At 43.9% G+C, this 10,000-nt stretch overlaps 1 protein-coding gene across 1 annotated transcript in view; it reads right to left on the bottom strand.

Moving 5' to 3' along the window:
- Positions 1 to 10,000, bottom strand: part of ttyh2 (tweety family member 2) — a 68,975-nt gene that overhangs the window by 39,356 nt on the left and 19,619 nt on the right. Inside the window, exon 2 of the mRNA XM_055150227.1 lies at positions 2,053 to 2,228. Within this exon, the coding sequence (XP_055006202.1) occupies positions 2,053 to 2,228 (176 nt within the window). The remainder of the gene's footprint in view (positions 1 to 2,052; positions 2,229 to 10,000) is intronic.

The following is a 10,000-nucleotide window of genomic DNA, read 5'->3' as shown; positions in this document are numbered from 1 at the left end:
ACACAGAGACATGATTTATTTAAAATATTATTATTTTATATTCAGATTGTTCTGGATTGAGTGTTTAAGTAAAACTATTATTAAACATTTATTTTATTAAGAAAATGTTTAACATCACAGAAGAAGAGAAAACATACAGATGATGTTGAAATTTGTCAGTAAATATTTAGTTTGACCCACGACTTTGTCCCAGTTTTTATTTTTGGCCCCAATGTGAATTTGAGTTTGACTCTGCTGATCTACAGTATGTGAGGATTTATTGAAGAATTGTTGTTGAAATGAAATTTTTTATTTTTAAATATTTTTGACAAAATCTTTGTGTGAATCATGAAGGTCGAAACAGAAAGAATTCAGATTTAAAAGAGCTAAATAACAGATATTTTGTCGTGTAGTTTGCACTAAATTGGAAGGATCAAGTTCTGTGTAGTTCTGTTTTACTGCATTGTACTTTATATTACTGTAGTACTTTATATTACTGTAGTACTTTTGAGTATCAGAGTACTTCAGTTTCATCCAAAGTACAAACAGAAGTGGGAGAGACATGTTCCAGTTTGTTCCTTTCAAATTCAGCTCCACATTTATCAACTGTAAAGACAAAAGTATTTCATAAAAACATATTTTTTAGAAGCATCAAGTCGTCTCAAGTCACAGACCTCAAGTCCGAGTCAAGTCCCGAGTTTTAGTCCATTTTATTGAGTCAAGTCTCAAGTCCTAAAAACAGTGACTCAAGTCTGACTCGAGTCCAAGTCGGGACAGTCACAAGTCCCCATGTCTGCTCTGTACTGTATGTTACTCGAGTATTATATAATACTCGAGTAAAAGTACAGTTTGTCATGTCTTCTTTCCGCTGGTGTGTGTCGTCGTCTTGTGTGTGTAATAAAACCCCTCTGAGCTTCACATGACGCTCGACTCAAATCAAATTAAACTTTTAGCGACGTGACTGAAGCACAAACGACGACGAGGAGCCGATGTGACTCCAAGCCTCCAAACGCACATCTGGAACTTTCCTGGAACCTTTTCTGTTTCAGGATCCATCACCTGTTGGTTTCTACGGATGGAATGTTCCGCAGTGTGACTTTAAACAGCTCTACTTTACATTTATTCAGTTACAGGTGGTTTTAAAGCTCAAAAATACCTGGAAAAACAAACAGCCGTTGTGAGTGTGAGCGCGGTCGCCTCTCCACAGATCTGACCTGTACTTCTCTGGTCTGGTTTGGTCTCCATGGAGATAGAAAAGTTTAAAGACACACTGGCCACGTTCACATCAGAGATTTAATTCAGAATAAAAATGAATTCCTCTTTAAAAAGTCCACGTAAACACTTCCTAATTTAATCCTGAAGTGTTTGTTTCTTCTGATTTTAAAGCTGAATTTATTTTTTCCTGGATCATGAACGACAGAAAAGACCACAGTTCAGTTTTAGACCCGACAGAGTCCTGGTTTAGTCCTGGTTTTAAACCAGTTTTTAGACCTTATGTAGTCCTGGTTTAGTCCTGTTTTAGTCCTGGTTTAGTCCTGGTTTAGACCTGGTTCAGTCCTGGTTTAGACCTGGTTTAGACCTGGTTTAGACCTGGTTTAGTCCTGGTTTAGTCCTGGTTTAGTCCTGGTTTAGTCCTGGTTTAGACCTGGTTTAGTCCTGGTTTTACCAGTTTTTTAGACCTGGTTTAGTCCTGGTTTAGACCTGGTTTAGTCCTGGTTTAGACCTGGTTTAAGACCTGGTTTAGACCTGGTTTAGTCCTGGTTTTTCCTGGTTTCCTGGTTTTAGTCCTGGTTTTAGATCTTATGTAAATGTTTTTATGTAAATGGTTTTAGATCTTATGTAAATGTGATCAGTGTGGAACGTTCCAGACAAATTGTGTGAAAAAGCATTTGACGGACCCTCCTCCAGAAAAGTTACACAATGCAGCTTTAAAGTTTTCACGTCTACAGCTGCTAAACCGTAACGAGGGTTTGAACAGGGCCCAGGAGAGATCCCTAGATGACTCAGATGTTTGAGTGGATGTAGAACCCCCGGTGGCGGTGGAAGGTTCTGGGGGGTTCTCCGTGTCCTCACCAGGTCAGGAGTCCGGCGGCGACGGCCGACCACGTGACGCAGCAGCTCTTCGTCTTCTTGTCGTCGTGGTCGTCGCGGTCGTCGCCGCGGCAGCACAGACAACCCAGGTACACGGCCAACAGCAGCAGGTTCACGCCCAGACACGCCGCCGCCACACACGCGAAGAACGCCAGGGTCTGAAGGAACGCAGGAGGAACCGTGAGAACACAGAACCACCACACAGAACCAGAACCACCACACAGAACCACCACAGAACCAGAACCACCACACAGAACCACCACACAGAACCAGAACCACCACACAGAACCACCACCCACAGAACCAGAACACACCACACAGAACCAGAACCACCACACAGAACCACAAACAGAACACCACACAAACCACCACACAGAACCACACAGAACCAGAACCAGAACCACCACCACAGAACCAGAACCACCACACAGAAACCAGAACCACCCACACAGAACCAGAACCACACACAGAACCACCACACAGAACCACCACACACCACAGAACCACCACCAGAACCAGAACCACCACCACACACACAACCACCACACAGAACCAGAACCACCACACAGAACCACCACACAGAACCACCACACAGAACCACCGAACCAGAAACCAGAACCACCACACAGAACCACCACACAGAACCACCCACAGAACCAGAACCACCACACAGAACCACCACACAGAACCAGAACCACCACACACAGAACCACCACACAGAACCACCACACAGAACCACCACACAGAACCACCACACAGAACCACCACCACACAGAACCACCACACAGAACCACCACACAGAACCAGAACCACCACACAGAACCAGAACCACCACACAGAACCACCACACAGAACCACCACACAGAACCAGAACCAATCTAATGTGTTCAGAAGAACATATCAGGTCCGTGGAGGTGGCGTCATGTGGTGAGTTTAAAGACTCGAGTGTTTAAACTGATCAGTGCTGGAAATAAAACCATGAACCAATGACTCTGATGTTTGTTTGAGTTTGTGGGTTAAGAATTTGATCCGTTTGTGTCGAACAAAACACTTTTAAATATGAATAATTGATGAGTCATAATGAATTAGTAATGATTTATTAATGATGACTAAAGATGTTAAATAATGTATTTAGTAACGATTAAATCATGTGTAAAAATGAAGAGGTGTTTACAAATGATGAACCAATGTGTTGAATAATGTTTAACAAACGTGTGGAAGATGAACAAACATGAACAGAAACATCTAGAAATGATGAACTGATGACAAATAAAGAAGAGTAACACTTTACTCATGATGAACAAATGTGTTAAATAAACGTTTAATAAAGACAAGTTATTATAAAGTGATACAAAAAAACTGAAGAATAAATGAATAAACACACATGCACTTTAAAATATGACTCTTAAATATGACACTTTAAAGTAGGTCCAAAAACAAACTGTGTGTGTGTGTGTGTGTGTGTCAGTGTGTGTGTGTGTGTGTGTGTGTGTGTGTGTGTGTGTGTGTGTGTGTGTGTGTGTGTGTGTGTGTGTGTGTATGAGCAGTGTGTGTGTGTGTGTGCAGTGTGTGTGTGTGTGTGTGTGTGGTGTGTGTGTGTGTGTGTGTGTGTGTGTGTGTGTTTAGATGAGCAGTGTGTGTGTGTGTGTGTGTGTGTGTGTGTGTGTGTGTGTGTGTGTGTTTAGATGAGCAGTGTGTGTGTGTGTGTGTGTGTGTGTGTGTGTGTGTGTGTGTGTGTGTGTGTGTGTGTGTGTGTGTGTGTGTGTGTGTGTGTGTGTGTTTAGATCAGCAGTGTGTGACAAAGAGACTCGTGATTCACAATCAGAGCTCAAAAACAAACAGAAGAGAGAGAGAAAAACCAGGACTGAACCAGGTCTAAACCAGGACTAAAGCAGGACTAAACCAGGACTAGACCAGGACTAAACCAGGACTGAACCAGGACTGAACCAGGACTGAACCAGGACTAAATGAAGACAGTTGTTATGTTCTCGTGCAGGACACAGAGTTTAAAACACAGAGTGTTTCTGTCACTCACCGTTTAGTTCCCATTAACTCACTGAACCAGAGAAACACAGAGTCTGACCCACAACCTCCACAAACAACCTCCACAAACAACCTCCACAAACAACCTCCACAAACAAACTCCACAAACAAACCTCCACAAACAACACCTCCACAAAACAACCTCCACAAACAAACCTCCACAAACAACCTCCACAAACAACCTCCACAACCTCCACAAACAACCTCCACAAACACAACAACTCCACAAACAACCTCCACAACCTCCACAAACAACTCCACAACCTCCACAACTCCACAAACAACCTCCACAAACAACCTCCACAAACAACCTCCACAACCTCCACAAACAACCTCCACAAACAACCTCCACAAACAACCTCCACAAACAACCTCCACAAACAACCTCCACAAACAACCTCCACAAACAACCTCCACAAACAACCTCCACAACCTCCACAAACAACCCCACAAACAAACAACCTCCACAAACAACCTCCACAAACAAACAACCTCCACAAACAACCTCCACAACACTCCACAACAACCTCCACAAACAACCTCCACAAACAACCTCCACAAACAACCTCCACACCTCCACCCTCCACCCTCCACCCCTCCACCCTCCACCCACCCTCCAGCCCTCCACCCTCCAGCTCCACCCTCCACCCTCCACCCTCCACCCTCCTCCACCCCACCTCCAGCCTCCACCTCCACCTCCACCCTCCAGCCTCCACCCTCCAGCCTCCACCCTCCACCCTCCACCCTCCAGCCTCCAGCCTCCACCCTCCCCTCCACTCCTCCAGCCTCCACCCTCCAGCCCTCCAGCCTCCACCTCCACCCTCCACCCTCCAGCCTCCACCCTCCACCCTCCTCCACCCTCCAGCCTCCACCCTCCACCCTCCACCCTCCAGCCTCCACCTCCACCCTCCACCCTCCACCTCCACCTCCACCCTCCACCTCCTGCCCTCCAGCCTCCACCCTCCACCCTCCACCCTCCAGCCTCCACCTCCACCTCCACCTCCACCTCCACCTCTCCAGCCTCCACCCTCCACCCTCCACCCTCCACCCTCCAGCCTCCAGCCTCCACCCTCCACCCTCCACCCTCCATCCTCCACCCTCCACCCTCCACCCTCCACCCTCCAGCCTCCACCCTCCAGCCTCCACCCTCCACCCTCCACCCTCCAGCCTCCAGCCTCCAGCCTCCACCCTCCACCCTCCACCCTCCACCCTGCGCGTCCACACTGAGTCTTGTCCACTGTAATGGACTTGTACATTATTTAGGTTCATTCTAGTTCCACCTGCAGAACCTCGACTCGTCCTGTTTATCTTTAGACCCAAACTGGGTCACACGCAGGATCTGAAAGACCTGACTTAGACCTGCTTTTAGTCCTGTTTTTAGACCTTATATAGACCTGGTTTAGACCTTGTTCAGTTCTGGTTTAGTCCTGGTTTAATTCTGGTTCAGTCCTGGTTTAGTCCTGGTTTAGTTCTTGGTTTAGTTCTTGGTTTAGTCCTGGTTTAGTCCTGGTTGAGTCCTGATTTAGTCCTGGTTCAGTCCTGGTTTAGTCCTGGTTTAGTTCCTGCTTTAGTCCTGGTTCAGTCCTGGTTTAGTCCTGGTTTAGTCCTGGTTTAGTCCTGGTTTAGTCCTGGTTCAGTCCTGGTTTAGTCCTGGTTTAGTTCCTGGTTTAGATCTGGTTTAGTTCCTGGTTTAGTTCCTGCTTTGTCCTGGTTCAGTCCTGGTTTAGTCCTGCTTTAGTCCTGGTTTAGTCCTGGTTTAGTCCTGGTTTAGTCCTGGTTTAGTCCTGCTTTAGTCCTGGTTTAGTCCTGCTTTAGTCCTGGTTTAGTCCTGGTTTAGTCCTGGTTCAGTCCTGGTTTAGTCCTGGTTTAGTTCCTGGTTTAGATCTGGTTTAGTTCCTGCTTTAGTCCTGGTTCAGTCCTGGTTTAGTCCTGGTTTAGTCCTGGTTTAGTCCTGGTTTAGTCCTGGTTTAGTCCTGGTTTAGTCCTGGTTTTAGTCCTGGTTTAGTCCTGGTTTAGTCGGTTTAGGCCTGGTTTAGTCCTGGTTTAGTCCTGGTTTAGACCTGGTTTAGTCCTGTTTAGTCCTGGTTTAGGTCTGAACTTGAACATTTTTAGTTTTATTTTCCAAAGGGGAGGGGGCGGAGCTAATGAGGCGTTACCGTGGAGACCAGATGATTGACAGCTGCTCCAACAGGAACTAATGGAAAAACCCCGAGACGAGAGCGAGATGCTCTGTTAACATCACGTGTTCCTTTTACTGTTCGACTGGAAAACGTTCAAATCACCAAAAACAACAGGGTCACGTGTTTCACCCCTCCCTTTGCTCTCTGTGCTGAGTCCCTCCCCCTTCAGAGCACCATCACACACACTGGTCCTGCGTCGCTCCAGGGAAACTCCTGCAGGTTTGTCCAGTCGCTGTGCTCAGTTTTGTGTCGTGTTTTTCTATTTTTATGGAGAACTGTCGTGTGGGAGCCTGGGGGGCGGAGTCTCGTACAGGCTCGTACTGATCACCGTGAGGAGGGGTTGAATAGGGCCCAGTAGAGATCACTAGATTACTCAGACATGCATGGATGAGTCTAAAAGAGGACTGAACCAGGACTAAAATAAGACTAAACCAGGACTAAACCAGGTCTAAACCAGGACTAAAGCAGGACTAAACCAGGACTAAACTAAGACTAAACCAGGACTAAACCAGGACTAAACAAGGACTAAACCAGGTATAAACCAGGACTAAACTAGGACTAAACCAGGACTAAAATAAGACTGAACCAGGACTAAACCAGGACTAAACTAAGACTAAACCAGGACAAAACCAGGTCTAAACCAGGACTAAACAGGTCTAAACCAGGACTAAACCAGGACTAAACTAAACCAGGACTAAACCAGGTCTAAACCAGGACTAAACCAGGACTACATCAGGTGTCTGAATGTGTGTGAATGATTTTTTTTCTGGAATAATTTAGCTCAGACTCTCAAATCTTTTTCTACTGGATTATTTTAAAAGAAAATGAAAACAAACTTTGATTTTTAATGATAATGAATATTTATCCAGTGAAAGTCGACGCGTCTGTTCATGAGTCTTGTGATCTGGAGACTTTGTTTCTACCTGTTTGAAATGTTGTTTTTATTTTATGTGCAAATAAAATGTCAATGTAAAGAAAACACGGCTCCTGCTCTGTGTTTGAGGAGGAACATTAGAACAAGACTTAAAGTTCAGGTTTTTTGACGTGAATCTGTGTGTCGTCCCCGTCAGCAGCGTCACATCCACTGACTTCACCTCCGACAGCGTCCGGTGAGTCCAGATCCTGGCCGGTTTTGGTGCTGAGGAAAGTAGTTTGGCAATTTTTTTTTAAATTATTATTATTATTTTTTTATTTATTGAATAGGGACGGTGCAGATTAATGAACATCTACAACATCACAGTGTAAATATGACAGATTAGAGCAAAACTGCTCATTTCCATCTGTCGTCCCTCGGCAGGAAACACCACAAATTTAAACAAAGCAAAAACAAGTAACAAATCTAAACTAAAAGTGTCCACAAGTCTGTTTTTCTTTAGCCGCTCTTTTAAGTTGGACTTGAAGGTGGCAAGAGTTGGAGTTTCTCTTATTGACAGTGGCAGATTGTTCCAAAATGTTGTTCCTCTGACTGAGACACAGTTGGTGTGAGTCTGTGTGGACGTCACAGTTTCCCTGAGCTGTGGCCCCAGTTCCACTCAGTCTTTACTTTAATAAAATCGTGTAATGGAGGAGGGGCAAGTCCATGCAAAACTTTATAAACAAAACATCCATATTAAAACCAATAAAATTATTAAAATTAAGCAAATTATACTTGTCTAAAACAGTGCAGTGGTGAAATGAGAATAGTTTCTTGTCCAATATTTTTATGGCTTTTTTAAAAAGTGATTTGATGTGTTTGAGTTTTGTGCAGCAGCGAGTGACTGTGTTGTTCTGCAGTCGTCGATATGAGACAGAATCATGTCTAGTGTAAAAACTAGTGCTGTCAGGCGATTAAAAAAATTGAGAGATTAATTCATTATGATCTGTAATTAATTAATCTAATTAATCTCTTTTTAATCTCACCTAAAAATTGCTGAGAAAAGCTTCAACTTGAGGTATTTTCATTTAAATTCATTATTACATTATTATTATTACATATGAACCATGACGACTCCAGAGCCACATCAGCTCGTTTGACATTATCATGTGTTTAATGCTGATTTGCACAAATCTCACAGAAATGAAACTTAAAAACCGCATGGCTAATTTGCATAAACTAAGCGAGAAAAAAAAAAAAAGCTCTTGTGTCGCTGATGTGGTTCAGCTTCTGTGGGACTGAAGGACTCGACTCAGTGGAATCTGAGTGTTGAAGGTGAAGGTGAAGGTGAAGGTGAAGGTGAAGGTGAGTCTGTTCTGTGTTTGTGTCGTGATGTTTTCAGACGTGTGCAGGTTTATCGCAGATGCGGCGAGAACGAGAAAGAAAATCACAATTGTTTGCGGAAGCGACGTGTTATTGTCCCAACAACACATAAAAACAGATTTTATAATAAAGCAACTCGCACAGAAACAGTAAAGTTAGAGATTAAAAATTAGATTAACGCGATTAAAAAACATAACGCGCTAAATATGACTGTAATTAATTAATCGCAATTAACGCGATAATTTGACACCCGTAGTAAAAACATTTGTGCTGCATATAAAGTCATAAAAGGTCTGACTTGTCTAAAATTCACTAAGTTAAAATGAACAGTTTTTGTTTGGTGCTTCACGTGTTTCTTAAAAGTCAATGTCGCGTCCAGCGTCAGTCCAGGTCTTTAAACTCTTTGACGAGGCTGAGTTTCACGACGTCCACAAACACACTGGACGCTGTAGATCAATAGTTTTTTTGCTGAACATCATGCAGACAGTTTTCTTTATGTTGAGTTCTTGACCCACTTTTGGACATGAGTCATGGCTGATGTGAACTTTTCTGAAGCTTCTTGTACAGTTTTGGCCTGTGTAAAAATCACAGCGTCGTCAGCACAGCTGGACACTGACATCTGCACACATTTTAGGAAGATCATTGATGTATAAACTAAATAAAATAGGTCCTAAAATTGTTGTCTGGGGACAGTCTAATAAAGTGTTTTTCTTCTCAAAACAACATGTGTTAAAAAGAGTGACACATTTGCACCACAAAACCTCCGTCCTCTAAAAAGTCACACCTCATTATCGCTTGGGACTATTTTCTCTCCGTTCGTATCACTGCGCGGCCGCCAGGTGACAGCCACACGGATCAATCATTTTCTTCAGTTGTTCTGCAGTGTTTACTTGTTCAGACCTTTGACCTCATGTCAGAGCTGGAGTGACAGGTGCATAAGCTGGTATCAGACACATAACTGTATATCTAAAAAAATGGTGCGAACTTGTGATTTTTCGGGCTGTAACAACTAAAATCTGTCTGAATCTCCGCACAAATTTCACAGTTTTCCTGTAACGGACGTATATTCAGGTTCAAAAACATCTCCCATCGGCTCTGTGCTAAACTCAGTTTCTTCATCATCGGTGTCGTAGTCAAACATGTTGTCGTTAACATCCCAAGCAGTAAACAAAGTGAACCAGGCGCAGTGATACGAACGGAGAGAAAATAGTGCCAAGTGATAATGAGGTGTGACTTTTTAGAGGACGGAGGTTTTGTGGTGCAAATGTGTCACTCTTTTTAAACACATGTTGTTTTGAGAAGAAAAAACTCTTTATTATTCTGTCCCCAGAACAACTTGCCGAACGACTTTCCTCAGCACCAAAACCGTCCAGGATCTGGACTCACCGGACGCTGTCGGAGGTGAAGTCAGTGGATGTGACGCTGCGGACGGGGACGACACACAGATTCACGTCAAAAAACCTGAACACGA

This window comes from Boleophthalmus pectinirostris, unplaced genomic scaffold (assembly GCF_026225935.1).
Source record: "Boleophthalmus pectinirostris isolate CB_2022bp ecotype Guang Dong unplaced genomic scaffold, ASM2622593v1 HiC_scaffold_14, whole genome shotgun sequence".
Lineage (NCBI taxonomy): Eukaryota > Metazoa > Chordata > Actinopteri > Gobiiformes > Gobiidae > Boleophthalmus > Boleophthalmus pectinirostris.
This window is presented reverse-complemented; position numbering and strand designations above follow the sequence as displayed.